The sequence below is a fragment of the Cynocephalus volans genome, chromosome 3, assembly GCF_027409185.1.
Source record: "Cynocephalus volans isolate mCynVol1 chromosome 3, mCynVol1.pri, whole genome shotgun sequence".
Lineage (NCBI taxonomy): Eukaryota > Metazoa > Chordata > Mammalia > Dermoptera > Cynocephalidae > Cynocephalus > Cynocephalus volans.
Window position 1 is genome coordinate 153,679,590 of NC_084462.1, and position 19,107 is coordinate 153,698,696.

Sequence of the window (19,107 nt, forward strand, 5' to 3'; positions counted from 1 at the left end):
CATCCCATTGATAATCACTGATTATTGCTATTTTCTCTAATGCAAATGCTCCAGAAGGCGGCCATGGCTGGAGCTCGGCTTACACTTACATACTCATTGTTCTGGAGTCGCAGCTTCAGCTAACTCTGTAGGCTGCAGAGCCCCTCACACCCACCTCCACTGTCGTAATGTGGGGCTTCTGGCCAGACTACCAGGCTGTGAAAATGCTTTTTAGATCTCACTGTGGTTTCCTTTGCCTCCACAAAGTGTCTGTAAGTGACATAGCCAGATGACCTCAACTCTATTGGTGTCACAACCTGTGAAGAACTACGAGCTCTTTCTCTGTGAAACAGGAACAGAGATGGCTGCCCTGGTATATTGTGAGGCTCGTGCCAGCAATGCTAAGATCTGGCCTTGGAAGGGCACTTGGCATGTGCAGGCGTAGCAGCGTGTGGCGGGGAGCACTTTGCTCTGGCCTAGTTGCCAGACCGTAGTCCAGGTGAGGGAGGGGAGTTAAAAAATAGAAATTCCTTAGCCTCAGCCCTAGGGATTCAGATTCAGTGGTCCAGGGTAGATCCGAGGAATCTGCATCTTGGACTGTCTTCAAGTGGTCTGACCTGGCATCAGAGGATGTGGTGAAGCCATTACTGAGAGCTCATATCAGAAGGGACATCAGTTTTGTCTTCTCTTTGGGGTGTGGGGAAAGAGCCTGAACCATCGGCACGAGGTGCGCAGACATCGTGCAGATGTGCTGAGGCCAGAGAAGGGAGAAAGCCACAGTGTGGTGTGGTGGGGAGCCTGGCACGTCCTACTGTTTGTTTGCTTGCTCGCTGTCAGGGAGGGGCACCACCCGGTACCCTCTGATTACGCTTGAGAGACTGCTCACATTGAAAGGATTATTCCAACCGGCTACTCCTCACCAGCTAGAAGCTTTCCTGAGTCTCCACCCAGCAGAGGCTGGATTTTATTCCCTGCAGCAATAACTGGCAACTTTTCAATGTGACACAAGGGTTTTTCATTAGAGCTATGAGGAAACTCCCAGATATGGAGGAGGGAGAGGAGACAGGTGTCAGCGGGAGATAAAGCAGCCTGGAGCCTGAAGCCTGGTCTGTCAGTGGCTCTGCAGGCATGAGGACAGGGAGGTGGCACTGGCAGCTGGCCAGAGGTGAAAGCTGAGCTCTCTCAGGTGGGCACACACATCCCCACCCCGGACCTGGTTTCCCTGGGTCTGCTCCTGGTGATAAGTGGTGATTAGTCAGAACCCCATCCCCCTGAGAGAAGGTCCCGTTGTTTTCACTTAGTTCCTTGAGAACTAATGGTGGGGAGAAGCGAGGGGGCCCTGTGATAGTGAAGAGCTGATAAAGCAAGTGTCAGGGTGGGGGTAAAGGGTGCAGCCAGACCCAGCAGGGAGGGAATAAGGAATCTTTGCAAACTGAAGGAGCAGTACAGGCAGCTGGGTCTGGAGCCAACCATCGGACCTTGAATCCTGCCTCTGCCATTTCCTATTTCTAACTAGTGAAGTAAGTTGCTTCATCTCTCAGTGCTTCTGTTTCCACCTCTTTAAAGGGGAGATGGTAATACAGAGTGAGTGTCCCTTATCCAAAATGCTTGGGGCCAGAAGTGTTCCAGATTTCGGAGTTGGATTTTTGTTTTGTTTTGTTTTGTTTTGTTTCAGTGTTGGAATATTTGCATTATACTTACCAGTTCAGCATCCCTAATCTGAAAATCTGCAATCCAAAATGCTGTAATGAGCATTTCCTTTGAGTCATGTTGGTGCTCAAAATGTTTCAAATTTTGGAGCATTTCAGATTGTGGATTTCCAGATTAGGGGTGCTCAGCCTGTAGTAAATTTATAGGGTTAATGAGTTACCGCACAGCAAGAGCTTGGTCCCATCCTTGGCACTCAGAACGCGTGCAATGAATGTGAACAATTATTATTATTTTCCAGTGTGGCACTTAACGGTGCTTTGGAAAAGAACAGAATTCAAGTGCACAAGACAGCAGAGGAACAAACAAGGGCAGGCCAGCAAGGAGGCTTGCCCTGAGGATCGCAGCTGGTGCTAGTGCAATTCTTCCCACCCACCCTCTCTCCTTCTCAGTCTCCCACACAGGGGTGTGGCAGGTCACCTGAAGCTGGCCCCACAGCAGTCATAGTCTACACGTCTCCCCTCCACTGCTACACATGCCACCACAAAAGTCTGGTGTCTTTGAGGAGGAGGGGTCACACAAGAAGAGATTGGCTCTTCTGCACAGATTTTCTCAGGTCATCCAGTTTCAAGTATTCTGTCCATGGTCCCCACGAATGCTTAAATGTCCCTGAAATGCCAGCAAGATGACAACCAGACTGCATTTTCTAAGCTGCCTTTTGCACCTGGAAGCAATACAAAAGCCTCTCTCGGATGTTACCCAATTTTTATTTCAGAAAGTATGGTCCCTGCATACATAAATGAATTTTCCAGATAAATAGCACTTAATACTTTAAGCTTTTTATCTTGACTGTTTTAAATGAAAATCTTTCTTAAATATGGTTCATGCACTTGCCTTCCTAAAGAAAAGAGACTACATTTCAGTTAATTTTTCTGAATGATCGGGGTCAGTGTTCTTATATTATACTTTAAAACTCTTTCAGTGATCAGGATCTGATAAGGTGCCACAGACTGCTTCCTCGTCCCTAAATGGCCTCAAACCATCATGTTCTTTGAGTTGCTATTTCTGACTTTTAGCTGTTGGTTGGTTGGTTTGTTTTCTTGTCCTGTCAGCATGCTTGTCTCTACTAGCTCTTCCTCCTCTCTGACCGGTCCCCATTTCCAATCTGTAGCAAACCAGCTGTATCAGTTAGGTATTGCTGAGTAACAAAGCACCCCAAAGCTCAGTGGCTTAAAACAATAGGCTTTTCCTGTTACTTATGTGTCTATGTGCCAGCAGGCTCTGTGTGCACCTGTGGACTGGGTAGGCAGCTCTGCTGATCTGGGCTGGACTCTGTCACATGTTTGGCTTCAACTGCTTTAGGATGGCTTCAGTTGGGACAGTTGGGCTCTCCTCCAGATGGTCTCTCATCCTCCAGCCAGCTGGTTTGACCTAGTTCACCTAGGGACGGAGGGATTCCAAGAGAGAGCACAGAAGCATGCAAAACCTCTGAGGCTTGGAGCTAGCACTCTGTCACTTTTGCTGCATTTTATTGGGCAAAGCAAGTCACAAGCCCAGGCTAAATTCAAGGACTGGAGAAATAGACTGCATTTTTTAAATTGATTGATCATACCAGGAAATCAAATAACCAAGTTCATAAGCCTTGATCCTAAAGCAGAAGTGAAGAGCCTTCTCTGTGAGGTATGTTCTTCTGAATGACAATGAACTAGACTCTGCTCAGAGGCACTTTGGGTCACTTATCTTATCTATGATCTATAGTTGAAGTTGCCAAGTAAATGAAGTCTTACTCTTTGCAAGAGTCCCCACAGGGGCCCGTCTGTTATTCACCCAAGCCTTACAACATTTAACAGACTTGCAAACATCTGTACATTTTAGTTCCAAATTGTCTGGAATCTCCCTGCCTCTCCCCTGAGACTTCTCCCCACCAGGAGAGACGCTGAGCCACGCCTCAGTCCCCGCAGGCCCCCCACGCTGCTGCACATGGAGAGATGGGTTGTTTCATGTTGTGCTGTACTTGCATCTGTGCTTGCCTTGTCCTTGCTCTATTACTGGGAGCCATTTGGGTGTCACAGCCAACTGCCAAATTGATTTTTTTAAATATCATTTTGTTTGCTCATTTCTGAGATTGCTGCTGCTCCCTGAAATTGGATGCTGGTTTCTCCACCTCCTGACCCTCAGTGATCATGAGATATAATTAATGAAATGAGATAAGACAGCAAAGGCCTTGATACCCTAGGGGTCTATTAAAAACATGCTGGGGTGATAGAAGTCCATGAACTTAATGTGTAATGATAGTCTCAGGGGAGGAAAAAAAGGGGTCAAAGATGTCATTATAACTTGGTTTTTATGTGACTCCAGAATCCATAGGGTCCTTGCTTCTCCTTTCTCCCAGCCCATCTTAGGGGACAGAAGAAAAGATCAGAGGTAACATTTTAGCCAGGGTGACTGTATCCAGACCAAGATCTGGAATCTGTAGCATGTGGGAAAAAGGGCCATGGTACCTGGCCTGGCTTATGCTCTTCTTTCTGACGAGCTAAATTCACCTGCATGTTCCTTCAGTCCTTCCACGTTTCTCTATCGAATGTACGCTCTCTGGGTGACCTGCAGTTAAGGAATTCTTTATATTCTCTCTCCTCCCCACCTTCTCCAGCATGAAAAAGAAATTAGATTAATGAATGACTTAATTAAAGGGAACCAAACTTTCTTTCCTCTCTGCAGTGCTGTTCAGCTTTTTGTTTTCCTTTCTCATCAGATCCCCTTCTTGTTCCTCATTCCCTTCTATGCATTATAGTTTAGAAATTGCACATAGCAGGGGAAACGTGCAGCCATAATTTCCAATCCACCCCCTCGTTCACATTCGGTTCCCAGGTTTCCTTCTCGCTTAGAGGCCCTGAATTCATGAGTGACGCAGTGCATCATTACTGTATCCCTAAGGCAGGAATGGTGGTCACTGTCCCATAGTGCTTTAGATTCCATGCCTGTTTTCCCTTGAATAATGGTTTCCTGGAGCCACCAGCTATACTTCACTGTCCCTTTTCTCTGGAGCCTGCCAATGTCAGTATCTCTTCATCTTCTCATCCACCTGTTCTGTAAACCAAACCCCATACATGTGTACAGTAGTCCCCCGTTATCCTCGGTGTTGCCTTCTGCAATCCGTAAATAGCTGAATACACTACAATAAGATGTTTTGAGAGAGAGAGATCACATCCACCTGACTTTAATTACAGTATATTGTTACAATTTTTCTATTTTATTAGTAGTTATTGTTAACCTCTTACTGTGCCTAATTTATAAGTTGAACTTTATCGTAGGTATATATGTGAAGGAAAAAACATAATGTATACAGGATTCAGTACTGTCTGCGGTTTCAGGTGTCCTCTGGGGGTCTTGGAACGTCTGCCCCATGGGTAAGGGAGCTGCTGTACTTCTCATGGGACTCTTCCCAGGTGTTGCTCAGCTCTTGATGGACACATCTCTTCTTCCTCAAACTCACCTGTCATACCTTTCTTTCTCACATCTGTACAATTTGTAACATGAGTAATTATGAGTTTTTTGTTGTCGTTGTTAAGGGAGAAAAGATGAAATCTAAAAATTGTTTCCAACTTTTTCAGGTGGTTGGACTAAACGCTTTCTAAACTCTCCTTCATTATTTCCTTCCTCTCCAAGTTTATCAAAGATAGACCCCAATTAGGAAGATTTTGTATTAATAACCCCTCCCCCCACCATGACTGGTTAATGTAGTTAGAAACTGTGACAGCTGTCCTTAACATCTTCCTGTTTGCTATTTAATGACATTGGTAGGTGCTGAATTGGGCCTGCTAAGTGACTGACTGACCACAGAGTGTACCTGACAGCCATCGGGTGATTTTTGTCACTTACTAGTAGATGGGGCAGGAGCACATGAACAAATCAGCCAGCTCCACCCTTCCACCCAAGAACCAGTTCAAAGCACCCAATAATGGTTGCTAAAGGTTGGTAGGTCAGCTTCTTCCAATGACGTGAGAATTTGTCATTTGGAAATAAGAAAACCATATACTAATCAGAAGGAGTCGGGGATACGGGGACACGAATGTTCACATTTCTCAAGGACAAACATTGTTCCTAACACGCTTCCTCTGGATTTCCTAGATTTATTTTCTTTTTCCATCTCCTCCTAATTCTGCTCCTCTGCTGACCCAGTTATCTGGGGCCATCTCTACTTACATGCTGCTATGCACTGAGCATTCTACAAAGCTCCTCACGTGCCTGCTTTGTTCTCCCTTTTGCTTTTCTTGTCCTGTCTCATGTTTTTCTGTGATCGCTGCTGTTGACTTTGGACTCCAGCAGTACTATGTGTCAGCCGCTGCCACCTCCTTCATTGCTGCCTGGCTTCCCATTGGCATGTGTGTCCAAGCACACTCTGTTCCTCCTGTTGTCTGGGTACCCCCGGGAAGCACAGGTTCTGAGAGAGAGGGAACCTCTCTAGCTAATTCTACAAAAGGCTGCCTCAATATACTTGCTTTTACCTTCCCATCACCTTCATCCCCTTTTCAACCATACTAGTAGTTTGGTTCCAAGTGAAAGAACCCCATCTTGAACCTGGTTTAGCAAAAAGAAGCATATATTGGCTCCCAGAACACAACGAGGGCTGCAGGGCTGAACTCTGTGAAGGGCAGCGATGCCACTAAGCTCAGGAAGAGCTGGTGCTTGACAGCCCTCGAGCACATCCAGGACCCCTTCCTCATCTCTGCTCCTGCTCCTCTTTCCACACCACCTCATTGTCTTTCATGGCAGACATGTGCAGGAAACATGACCACCGCCAGCCCCTGAACTTTGTGACTATGCATCTGCTGTTGCTGAAGCTAGAGAAAGAGGATGTTAACCTGCCTGGATCAGATGGTTCCTGGACAAGTCAACCATGGCCAGGAGCAGGGCTTATCAATAAGTCCATAGCAGCCTCCGAAGTATCCCTGTGTACTTGTCTCCTGAGTACATCTCTCAGGAGAGGGTAGAACCGTGCAGAAACCCAGAGACATCCTCTGGGCCTGCTCTCCCATCTTTATCTGCTTCACTCAGATTCCCAAGAGACCCAGCAGGAGAGTCACCATGACCAAGTATGTTCACTATATTCCTGGGCAGCGCTTCTGTCTCTGTTCGAACCTCCTTTCGCACCTGAGAACTGGTGCTAGACAGCCTAGAAGCAAACCCAAAAGCCTTTTAATCTTTCTGCATTAAGCTTAGATCTCATCCTATGTAGCTGACCCTTTGTTTCTTTTCTCCGTTGGAAGCTCTAGCGCCCAAGCATAAGCCACCTCCAGCCCAGATGAGAGCGACACGAGGGCAGGAAGAAGGCAAGCAGTCCTTGCTTCCGTCCCTTGTGCTGTTTCTGCACAGTGCGGTGATGTTGAGAAGCAGAAGAAAGGAGTCTCCTTCCCTCTCTGGCCAGTGTGGGGTGTTCTTTCACCTCCTCTCAGTCTTCTGCTACCCCAATTGTGGAGTTAACCCTCTCTGCCACTCTCTCTGGGAAAGATCGACCCCACTGCAGAAGAGTCTAGAGAGCAGCTGAGGCAGCAGACTGCAAAAAGCCCAGGTCACTCATAGGAACCTCCAAGAAAATGCATGTTGCTATCTCCTGTCTTTTCCATGCGGTGATGATGGCAAACAGGATGAATGAGGCAGCATAGACTCGTGAACACTGGTTTTATTTGGGCTGTGACATTGGCAGTGAAATATGCAATGGCACGTTGGTGCCATTCCCAAAAAGTCCATGCAGGCCTTCTATACACCTTTATCTACTGGCACACCCTCCTCCAGGTGACTTCATTTTCTACCTTCTGCATAAATTCCTCTCAAATTACATCTGTGGCAGGCAGAATAATGGTCCCTCAAAGATGTCCACATTCTAATCCCCAGAACCTGCGAACAGGTTATACATGGCAAAGAGAATTAAGGTTACAGATGGAGTTATTTGCTAATCAGCTGACCTTAAAATAGGGAGATTATCTTGATTATCTGATGAGCCACTGTAATCACAAGGGTCCTTAAATGTGGAAGAGGGAGACCGAAGGGTCAGTGTCAGAGTGATGCAGCATGAGAAAGTCTCAGCCAGCCATTGCTGGCTTTGGAGATGGAAGGGGCCACAAGCCAAGGCGTGTGTGCAGCCTCCAGGGCTGGAAAAGGCAGAGAAATGCATTGTCCTCTAGAGCCTCCAGAAGGAAGCCTGTCCCACTGACAGCTTGGTTTTAGCCCATGAAGCCTTCTGACCCTTAAAACTATAAGATAATACATTTGGGTTGTTTTAAGCTGCTAAGTATATGGTAATTTGTTACAGCAGCCATTAGAAACTAATGGACCACCCCCAATCTCTCCCCTTCTCTTAGAATCTCGGAAGATCAAATTTTTCATCCTCTTCCTCTTTGAAAAAATCTACATCTCTAAATATTTTGTGACCAAGAGTTTCTCTTATAGCTCCAAGACAGAGGTCTAATTCTGATAATTCAGTAAATTCTACATCTGCCAATTAAATACAACATTCAACATACACATGCCCATGTAGTTTTACTGTTCCCTATACAAAGTCTCTACCTAACTTTATGGTAACTTAACAAAATAGATTTCCTTCCTCCAGTGCAGTAGATTTCCCTTCTGACCAATACCACCCATCACTGACACTGGCTGGCTGGTTAGCTGATCGTGCTGACTTTAGCTTTGTTACCTTGGCTCAGATTGTCAGGAATTCCTGCAGAGAAGGTCGTACTCCTCTCTCCACGTGCTGCTCCACAGTATATGCTGATGCTTGCCTGGACCCTTACCTGAGAAGGCACATTGTGGGGCCGGGTCACAGGAACAATCCCACTCATGCTTAATGCCTGTTACAAACTCATATCTGTGGTCTTAATGTGGATGGTAACAAAATCCCACCTTGAGCTGTCAACCACACCAGCTCTCCCCCACCCACCCATCTGAAGGATGAGTCTCACTTTCTCAAGGAGACACCTGGCGCTGTGAGAATATTTCAGTATAACTTGAGTCACGACCTACCACTTCCCATTTCCTTGGTTGCTCTCGGGCCTTCTAAGAGTCCGCTGCCTCAGGCTGGTCAGTGGACAGCTGCAGTGTCAGGCAGTCCACACTGCAGGCTCCTCCAAGTGCCCAAGTGCTCTCTGGATTCCCATCCCAGCCTCTCCCAAGCCTCCCCTGCCCCCTCTCACCCCAAGTGCTCATTCAGGGCTCCAACTGGGGACCTATGCAGGGGACCTGGCCTGGGTGGCTGGACCTTCCTTCTCAGGCTGGAGGTATGAAAGTCCTGACAAAACACAAGCTGGGAGGGATCTGTGGAACCCCCAGCCTGTCTCACAAAAACCTAGGGAGGAAGTTTTGTTTTTTCCATTCCTATGTTCTGCTTCAGGGAAATCTATTTTTGGCTTTAAAACTCTTCCCTCATAATTTGTAATTAACTAGTTTACAAAGGCCTTACCTTTTGCCTGGACTGCCAAGTGGATGTATTTTATTTGAGGTACAAAGCCAGCTGAGGCTGAGATGATTGGAATGGCCTGGGCAGGCATCCTGGGGGGACACAGGGGTCCTGGCTGAGGGGAGCCCCGTGGACTCTGTGTCATCTCAGATTCTGAGAATGCTGCAGATGCCCAAATGTCTCATAATCAGGAGAGCCCCCCAATATATCATTATGACTCAGGCACCCTGGAGCACCACCGTGTGGCTGTCACCCCTTGAACAAGATTTAGCTTACCTGCTGCAGGTGTGTCTTTGTGCTAATCAGAGCAAAGGAGTCAACTGGCCAAGTGTGCCCTCCAGATCCCCACTTCCAGCTTGTTCTTTCATGTTCCTGGTAGTGGGTTGAATAGTGGCCCCCCAAAAAAGATATGTCCAAGACCTACCCATGGAACCTGTGGATGAGACCTCATTTGGGAAAAGAATTTTTGCGATGTAAGTTAAGAATCTCAAGATAACATCATCATGGATTGTCCGGATGGGCCCTAAATCCAATGACAAGTGTCCTTATAAGAGAAAGAAGACACAAACACAGAAGAGAAGGTCATGTGAAGACAAAGACAGAGACTGGAGTGATGCAGCCACAAGCCAAGGACTGGAGTGATGCAGCCACAAGCCAAGGACTGGAGTGATGCAGCCACAAGCCAAGGACTGCCTGAAACCACCCGAAGCTGGAAGAAGCGAGGAAGGATTCTTCCCTGGAGGCTTTGAGGGAGCACAGCCCTGCAGCCTTTATTTCAGATTTCTGGCCTCCACAACTGAGAATGAACTTCTGTTGTTTTAAGCCATGAGGTTTGTGGTCATTTGTTACAGCAGTCCTAGGGAACTAATACATTCCTCAGTATGCAACCAGGAAGAATGAAATTCACCCACATGGCAAAGGGGTGGCTTCCTATCGTGGCACCACCTTGGAGCCTGACCTTTCCTCCCCACAGTGGTTTCTTAGAGCTCTCATGTTCATTCATTCTGCCTGAGATGCTGTAAAGCTCTTATTAATGAAGACTTGCCAGGCAAGATGCGTAGCTTGTAGGAGGATTACAGGACAGATGATATGCCTCTACTGTGCATGGTGATTTCAATCATATATTTTATATTTGTAGAGAATTTTCAAGATCCTTTAGAGATGCTTTTCCTCTTTTTTTTTTTTTTTTAATCACAGTGGTCCTGGGTACTCAACAAGGCTATTTCATAACATGGTGAATTTGACAAAGATCGATGACTCGATGGAGAATTAAAACCAAGGCTTTTCAACTTGGGCCACGGCTCCCTCTACCCCACTGGGATAGTCTACACCTAGAAAAGAGAGGAGGCTCTGAAGTTATTAAAACCAAAATTATCAGAGACTCCTTCATTTTGATTTGATGAATAAAAAGTCCTGTGTCCTGAGTCCCTCAGAACATTGAGGAATAAGATGTGGTTCTTGACAAACTTTGACATGAATGTGAATTACCTGGGGAATCTTATTAAAATTCAGATTCTGGCTCAGCATGTCTGGGGCAGGGCCTGAGATTCTGCATTTCTAACAGGCTCCCAGGTGAGACCTGTGCTGCTGGTCCATGGGTCACACTTTGAGTAGCAATGAAAGGGAGCCTCTGACTAATTTCTTTACATTTCAGCATTAAGCTAATTGGTCATGGTGCCCCTTGCAATTCAGTAGGAGGAACTGCAGCTCTGGCTTTACCAGTTGTGGAGAAAATTGTTGACACTCAGGCTGGCAATGCTTAAGGAAAATTTTATTGGGGGTTGCTTTGGAGGAGAGGGGTTCTAGTTTCTCTGACCCACCTTGGGTAAGAGGAATTCTGGTTTCTATGACTCACTTCTGGGGGAAGAAGAGGGGTGGGAGACAGGAGAACAGACATAAAAATATTCATACCTTTTAGCCAAAAAATCCCACTTATGGATGTGAATTCTAAATAAATAACCCGGAGGAAGATGGAAAAAACCTGAATGAACAATGGTGTCCCACTACAGCACTATGTACAGTAAAAAAAAAAAATTAAAAGTCTATGTCTAATATAAAGGGGATGATTAAGAAGACTATAATAAATTCACTCAAGACAATATTGTAGACATATGTTTATCTTCTCTCTTTCCCCAAAAGCAACATGTCACTAAAGGAATAAAAATGGTATGAACTCAAAAGTTCATGTAATTAGCAGATTAATGGTTTCAACAAATTTTTCTGAGATAAAAAGTCTATGGAATAGGGGCACATAATTGCAGGCCCCTGTTTCTCTATTTGTAATGTTTTAACTTTTTAATTGGGTAGTCAAATACAAGGGTGATTTCTTACAATTTTGATACCTTTCTGTATGGCTAAAATATTTCAAAGTTTAATAAAAAAGAAGACAGTCGATGGGGACAGAGTGAAGAACATTATAACCTACATGTTGAGGCAGAAGTATTGTAACAAAGTGAGCCAGGGTGCCCAACAAAATCGGGCCTTGGCTCTTGAAGAGACCAGGGCCCTGGAAGGCAAGAATGAGTTCCAGAGCTAACAGCAGAAGAAGGGGTCAAGCCTAGCTCGGGAGACTGGATCCCTGGATCCCCTGCCCCACTAGGAAATACTCGTCCTACTCACCACCACTGTAAAGGAGGAACAGTTAGTTTATTCTCCCAAGAAATTGAGCCACATAAGCTCAGAACTTGGGCGTATCAGACATCATAAGGGGCCAATTGAAAACAAGAGAATTAATGGCAGCTCTACATACTGAACTGTGGGACCTCAAAGGGTGGAAAGGTGTGATTCCTTTCCTCTTCCATCATAAGGGTCACAGCCAACACTCCTGTAATAAAAGACAGGTTAACAAGAGAAAAGCACAACAAATTTATTTAATCAAAGGTTTACATGACATGGACACCTTCAGAAAAATAGACCCTGAGACCCAGGGAAAACTGTCTATTTTTATGCTTAGATTCCATGAAGAATGCATAGCTGTGCAGAAATGGGAAGGGACGAAAGGGTATGATCTAATGGTGATAGACCGAGGGGGAAATGCAGCAAGGCCTGTCTGTTCAGATTCTTCTTGGGCTCTCTGTGTAGCATTCCTTCCTCCAGGGTATAGGGTTGGACCCCTCTGGAATGAGGGTTTTCAAAGGAAAGGGAGGGAGTGACCTTTCTACATTTTATGACTAGCTTTGGGGGAGAGGGGTTCTAGTTTCTATGGCCCACCTTGGGTAAGAGGAATTCTGGTTTCTTTGACTCACTTCTGGGGGAAGAAGAGGGGTGGAAGACAGGAGAACAGGAGAAGATCTGAAAAGCTTTGCTTCTGAGATACTTCCAATCTCTTTTCGTTTAAAGTACTCAGTGTGCCAAGGTGCTGTACTTTGGGGTACTAGGTTCCAAGCCCCAAGAGACCCTTTGCCCCTCCCCTGCCTTACTCTCAGGCCTCCAGTAGCCAGACATGAAGTTGCTTCAAAGATTTCACGAAAAAATAGAATTGAAAGGTAACACAAATCTCTTTTTGATGATCCCTCACATACATCCACAGGCAAGAAACTGTCAGACTACTACTGGTGGGCCAGATCTACTCCATTCTGGTTTCCCAAATAAAGTTTTATTGGACCCCAGTCACACACATTTGTTTATGAATTGTCTATGGCTGCTTTGTGCTACAACAGTAGAGCTGAGTAGTTGCAACAGAGATCATCTGGCCCACAAAGCCTAAAATATTTACTCTCTGGGCTTGCAGGAAAAGCTTGTTGACCCTTGCGCTGGAGAAAAACAGATGTCCCCATAGGAAAGGTTTCAGATCCCTCATTTGGAGCCTTAGTGAAAAAACTGGCAAGCTGCCCCACAACACAATGATGAAGCCCTGTCCCCAAGCACAATGAACCTCCAAGCAGGTTTTAGAATCTCTCTCTTAAGCACAAATGGATGTCCAAAGAATTTCCAGACGCTCAGGGAAAACTGCAAAGTAAAAGAGAATGATCTGCATAAACAAATACAAGAAAAGAACTTGGAGGAACCAAAAACAATTCACCAAACAGAAGAAACGTACAACAAAAAGATAGAATTAATATCCTCTAAGATATGAGAAGATATTTCATCCATAAAATGAGAACTGGATACTGTGATAAACAAGAGTGAAAAGAAAGTGACTTTCCAAATTTTAAAACTAAATAAATAGAAAGGTCCAAAGACAGTCAAACAAAAAGAAAAGGAAGTGAAAAAATGGGAGGTAAAATTAGATTAACAACTCAGGATGTCCAATATTTAACTTAAAAAAAATTACAGAACAAGAAAACAGAGGAAATGAAGTGTATGAAATTAGCAAAGAAATAATATAGAATTTCTGGGAAATATTTTTTTATCTATTTCACATTGTACCTAGCACAGTGAATAAAAACAACCAAGAGTCATCATGAAATTTCAGAGAACTCTATCAATAAAGTTGACAGAAAAGAAACTGAACAAAAGAACAGGAATCAAAATGGATCCAGACTTCTCAATAGTAACACAATAGTAAAAAAAAAAAAAAAAAAGTGGAGCAACGCATGGTTCTCTTGGTCCTGGGGGTCTCATGAGGCAGGACTACACGTAGCCTCTGCCAGGAGTCCCCCAGGGAGCAGGGCCACACATAGCTCTGCCAAGAGAGTGCAGCAAGGTGAGTTGCTCAGGGCACGCCTTGAGCTAGGGGCTGCCGCCTGGGGAGGTGGACAGCCAGAGGCCAGACGCAAAATTCTGGGACTTAGTGCATGCACTAAGCAACTTTATTGTCTACAGGCATGTATTATATATGTTTGAGCCAGCAGTGAGCCCCTCCCATACCTCCACATCTCCTAGGCAACTCAATAGGAAGTCTGTGGTTTGCGGTTAAGCCTTGCGAATTTTTGCCGACCCCGTCTTTTTGCATTTCTGCTGACACAGTCTAAGTCCTGGAGAGCAAGAGTGCCTCCATCTTTAAGATGTGTTCTCCTTCATTTTCCTCCAGAGCAATGCCTTCAAAATTCTGAAGGAAAATGATTTTTAACCTAGCATTGTTATGTCCAGCACTATCGGTCAAGTATGGAGATAAAATAAAGGCAATTTTAGACCTGCAAGGCCTCAAAATATTTAGCTTTCATGCACACTTTGTTAGGAAACTACTAAAGGATGTGCTTCAATGCAACCAGAGAGTAAACCAAGAGACCGACACGGAATCCAGGAAACAAGGGCTCCGACACAGAAATGAAGGAAGTCTCAGGGTGATTATTTTGCATCAAGACTACAGAGCAAACAGTCCAGATTGGAGCAAGAGGACTAAAGACTTTGGGGGAGAAGATCACCAAGAGGCAGGGAGACAGAACTGATCAATTACTTGATGTGTTACGATGTGGAAGAATTCTTGCTAGAAGTTTTATAGGTTTGTTAAAACACTTGAGCAGCAAACAATTTTATCTAGTTCAGTTATGTGGACCCTGATCATTGATTTAACAAAAATTATTATACAAGTGTATTTGGAAGATCATTGGAGGATAGTGGGGGGGTTAGGGACTGGTGAATAGTAAGTTATAACCTTGTCTAAAACTGATAAATCAAGAACTACTACAAAAGCATATAGTTTAGAAATATACAGTTAAATGCTAGAAAAGATAGAAAGTAGAAAGTAGATGTCTCTGTGAGCAGGGATAGGAGAAAAACATAATTGCTTTTGCTTTTTTTGTATAAGTAATCATTTAGTACTAATCTATTGTTTTAACTACATGCATTTTGATTTAAAAAGTTAGTTTAAAATAGATTATGTTATATTAACTATCAATTAGATTAACATATTTATTAGATTGCAATTATAACTAGAAAACACTAAGTTGCTTTTTGGAAAAATATTTGTGTGGTCTCCCAGAACTTCAAAGTCTTTATAATAAGAAAGTCATCCAGTTGAGAGGCAGCCTGGTGGAGATGAAGTGTCTTCTGCATGCACTGGATGCTTCGAGAACCATTGTCTTTATGGAAGGTCAATACACAAGCAGGTTTGGACTAGTGTATCAATAAGGCTAGCATAACCAAGGAGAGATGCATAACCAGGTAAAGAGTTAAGTGGAGAAAGAAAGACATAAAAGGCACATGTATACTATGACTGCAACAATGCAAAAATGATATGTTCATAAGGAGAAGAGAACACCGACAAATGAAAACAGTTTGATATGTCAGAAGTGGGAGTAGAAACAAATTTTTCCCTTTAATTCAGAATTATGAGGACTTCTATAATGTTTGCGTAAAACAGAATAAAAGTTTTTAGAGGAAATCAGTGGCATTCTTTGCTCTGCTTCCTTTTTGCAGCTTAATTACTTACACGGAACAGTACGTGGAATATGACCCTTTTATAACGCCAGCCGAGCCATCCAATCCTTGGATCAGTGACGACATCGCTTTATGGGACATAGAGATGAGGTAAGAACAATGTTTTAATGATTTCAACCTCCTTATAGCTTTGATTTGTACATGGATCCTTTGTGGCTTCCCTCTGACCTCTCTCTGACCCTCTGGATGTCATGACAACTGGGACAGTCCCTCACCATTTCTTAGTTGCGATTGCTGGAGAAAAAGAACTTGTTGGCCCCATTTGCTTATTTCATATTAGACAGCAGCAGCAATAATAATAGCTAGCACTTACTCTGTATTGCCATATCACACAGTAAGTCTTTCCATTGAATCTCCTCAACAGTTAAACATTCTCACCGTTGAACATATGGGGAAACTGAGGCACAGAGGAGTTAATGAATTTGCCAAGGTCACAGACCTCGTACGTGGCGGAGTTGGGATTGAACCCAGGCAGAGGGCTCCGGAGCTGTGATTGTCATCACTTTGCTCTGCTGGAGTAACTGGCAGCAATAATTCCATCCAGTAGCTCCTTCCCAGTGTGGGAAGCCAGCATGTTTACCTAATAGCTGAGGAACAAAAGCCCAGAGGGACGTGGACCACTTTCAAAATTACAGAAGGAAACACATGGACAAATCTGGCGTGGTGTGCCTTCACACACTCTGCCCCTTGCCTGCACAATTTTTTATTTCATTTTTCATTTCTCTATCACTCTCACATTCTTTTTCACTTTTGCTCTTTTTCTGGCTCCTTTCCCTGAAATGGAAAAACCTTATAAAAAGTAATAAATGTCAAAGATGCTTATTATAAAAAGTTCAAACTATCAAGAGGTGCATAAAGAAGAAAATTCTCTCTTGCTCTAACCTAATCTCATTTTCCAAAAGAACCTTTGGTTATAGTCTGATGCAATGGTTCTCAAACTGCACTAGGGCACCCTGGGGCACCGCAGGGAACTCCCAGGGTTACCAAAGGATATTCTAAATTTTTGTGGGTAATACAGTGATGTTTGACATATATCAGATATCGCATACACTACCAGACTAAGATAGTTCAGTTTCAACATTAGAGCACATTACATTCCTTTCAATGGTGTCACATCTTTGCAGATCTGGGTTTTCAGAGCAGTTGCTATGAGAAAAATAAAGTACCATGCAAAAATGAACATGGAATAGGAAATGAGGGTGGTACGGTCCACTCTGATTCCAAACTTTGAGAAAATGTGCAGTGCCCAACAGGCGCACATTGAGGTTATTGAAGAATGAAATAAAAATACTATTTTTTTCTTTTAATTTATGTGTGCTTCAAACAGCTAAAGTGTTAGGACATAAATACATATTAAGTTGATTGGTCATGGCACTAATAAATGAAACTGTTAGGTATTTCTTTTGGCCCAGGGGCACCGTGAAAAACTTGCTGAGACACTAAGGACACTGTGAACTCAGAAAATTTGGGAATTTCTGATTTAGTGTCTATCCCTTTGGATTTTTATATCCTATTTTTTTGCATAATTGGGTTCACTATACATACACTGTCCAATAATTTTTTTAAATAACAGTCTATCTTGGCAACCTTTCCATGTAAACAATAGAGCTACCTTGTCCTTTTTAGTAACTACAGTAGTCCCCCTTATCCACGGTTTCACTGTCCACAGTTTTAGTTAGCTGTGGTCAACCACAGTCCAAAAATAGTAAATGGAAAATTCCAGGAATAAACAATTCATAAGTTTTAAATTACATGCCATTCTGAGTATTGGGATAAAAACTTATGCTGTCCTGCTCTGTCCTCCTCAGACCACAAATCATCCCTTTGTCCAGAATCTCCATGCTGTATATGCTACCTGCCCATCGATCACTTAGTAACCACCTAGATTATCAGATTGAAAAAACATAGTGTATATTGGGTTCGGTACTATCCGCGGTTTCAGGCATCCACTGCAGGTCTTGGAACATATCCCCCGTGGATAAGGGGAAACTACTGTACTGACTCCTGGCATGAGTGAAGTAAAATTTATTTAACCAATCCTCAGGTCATAAATATTTAGTTGGTGTCCTTTTTTTCTTTTTTCTTTTTTTCTTTTCTAACATAAACAGTGATTCAAGGAACATCCTTATACACAGTCCAATTATTTCTTTTGGATAAATTTTCTGTAAGTAGTATTGCTAGTAATTATATAGATATTTTAATTTTAGTTCATGTGCCCAAATTCCTCTTGAGCAAAACTGTAACAAATTTTTTTCATGCCCTCAGCTTAAAAGTGCCCATTTCCCCACATTCTTACCAACCCAAACATTATCTTTCTATCTTTGCAAATATGATAGGTTATCTCATTTTACCTTTTATTTCATAATGTACTTGAGAATCTTTTCACATCATTATTAGCTATTCATTCTTCTTTTGTGACTTGCCTGTGCTTGTGTTCTTTGCCCATTTTCTAGTGGTGTGTATTGCTTTGGATATTGGGATATAAAATAGTCACATTTACTTGGATCATATATTTTATCTATTTCTTGATATTTCTTAATGTTTTCTGAATCTCATTCTTTCTTTTTGTTCTTCTCTTCCATGACTTTTGCTTTATTAATCAAGTTTTATATTCACATTTTTTACTCTAGTTTTTATTCTAGTCATATTTACTTTTAAATGTTTTAATTTTTAATTAAAAACATTTTTAATTTTATAGTCACATGTTTTAATTAAAAATGTCATTAGTTCATACCAATAGTAGGGAGGTATATAAAAAGTAGAAGTTTCTCTTTACCTCCTGCAAATCCCATTCTCCTGCATAGGTATGTTAACTTGACACATTTAAAACAACATTTTGGAACATATATTTCTCTCAATATTAAAAAAGTAAATGGTATATAGACAGGTGTCTTCTTTCTAATATTTCTGACCTGTCCTAGGTAGTCCCTTCTGATCTGATCCAAGAACTTAAATTTTTTTTTTAACTGAGGATTTTTTCTTTCTTTTTATATTACTTCTCTTTTTTCCTGTTCTATCCTCAAGAAGGATTTTCAGGAAATCCTTTTGTAGGAATCGTGAGCCTCTGGGATGGAGCTGCCATATATCTGAAATATTTTCAATGATAGTTTTCATCTTTTAGTCTTTTTATTCTATGTTCAAAAGATAGAATTCCTTGAATTGCTCTTCAGAGTCACCACTTTGGTTTTCAATGGAGTCCATTCAGTGATTTCATACTTTAATGAGTTTTTCTTTTCCTCCTGAGTATTGGGAGGGATGGTTGACAATCATGCTGTTCATTTCCAAGACTTCTTAAAATTTCTGGGGCTATTTTTTTTCTTAGCAGACTTCTCTGTTCTATTGATGCATATTCTTTGAATCCTCTCTGAGAGTGTGATACAGATTTTTTTCATATTTTATATTTTCATATCTCCCCGCTATGTCTTCCTTTTAGTCTGTGTCATTGGAGGTCATTGATTCGAGGATCCTTGTTTCTGGTTTCATTATTTCATTACTCTGATCATTGCTCAGAGAAGAGCATTCCTTTCATATGTCCAGCAATTTGGAGGACGTCTTGTTTTTATAAATGAATGTCTGGACTTTCAATCCTACTATACATTAGAACCACCAGGGAGTTTATAAAAAATACAAATGCCCAGACCCCACCCAAGACCAATTAGTTCAGAATTTCTGGCAATGAAACCTTGGTATTCTTTGAAATCTCCCCA

The 19,107-nt window shown here is 42.8% G+C and overlaps 1 protein-coding gene across 4 annotated transcripts in view; it reads left to right on the plus strand.

Annotated features, from left to right (window-relative positions):
- RGS6 (regulator of G protein signaling 6) overlaps positions 1-19,107 on the plus strand; it is a 534,053-nt gene that overhangs the window by 459,561 nt on the left and 55,385 nt on the right. For all 4 annotated transcript variants that reach the window (XM_063091836.1, XM_063091838.1, XM_063091840.1 and 1 more), the window contains exon 13: positions 15,380-15,490. In XM_063091836.1, coding sequence (XP_062947906.1) covers positions 15,380-15,490 — 111 coding nt within the window. The remainder of the gene's footprint in view (positions 1-15,379; positions 15,491-19,107) is intronic.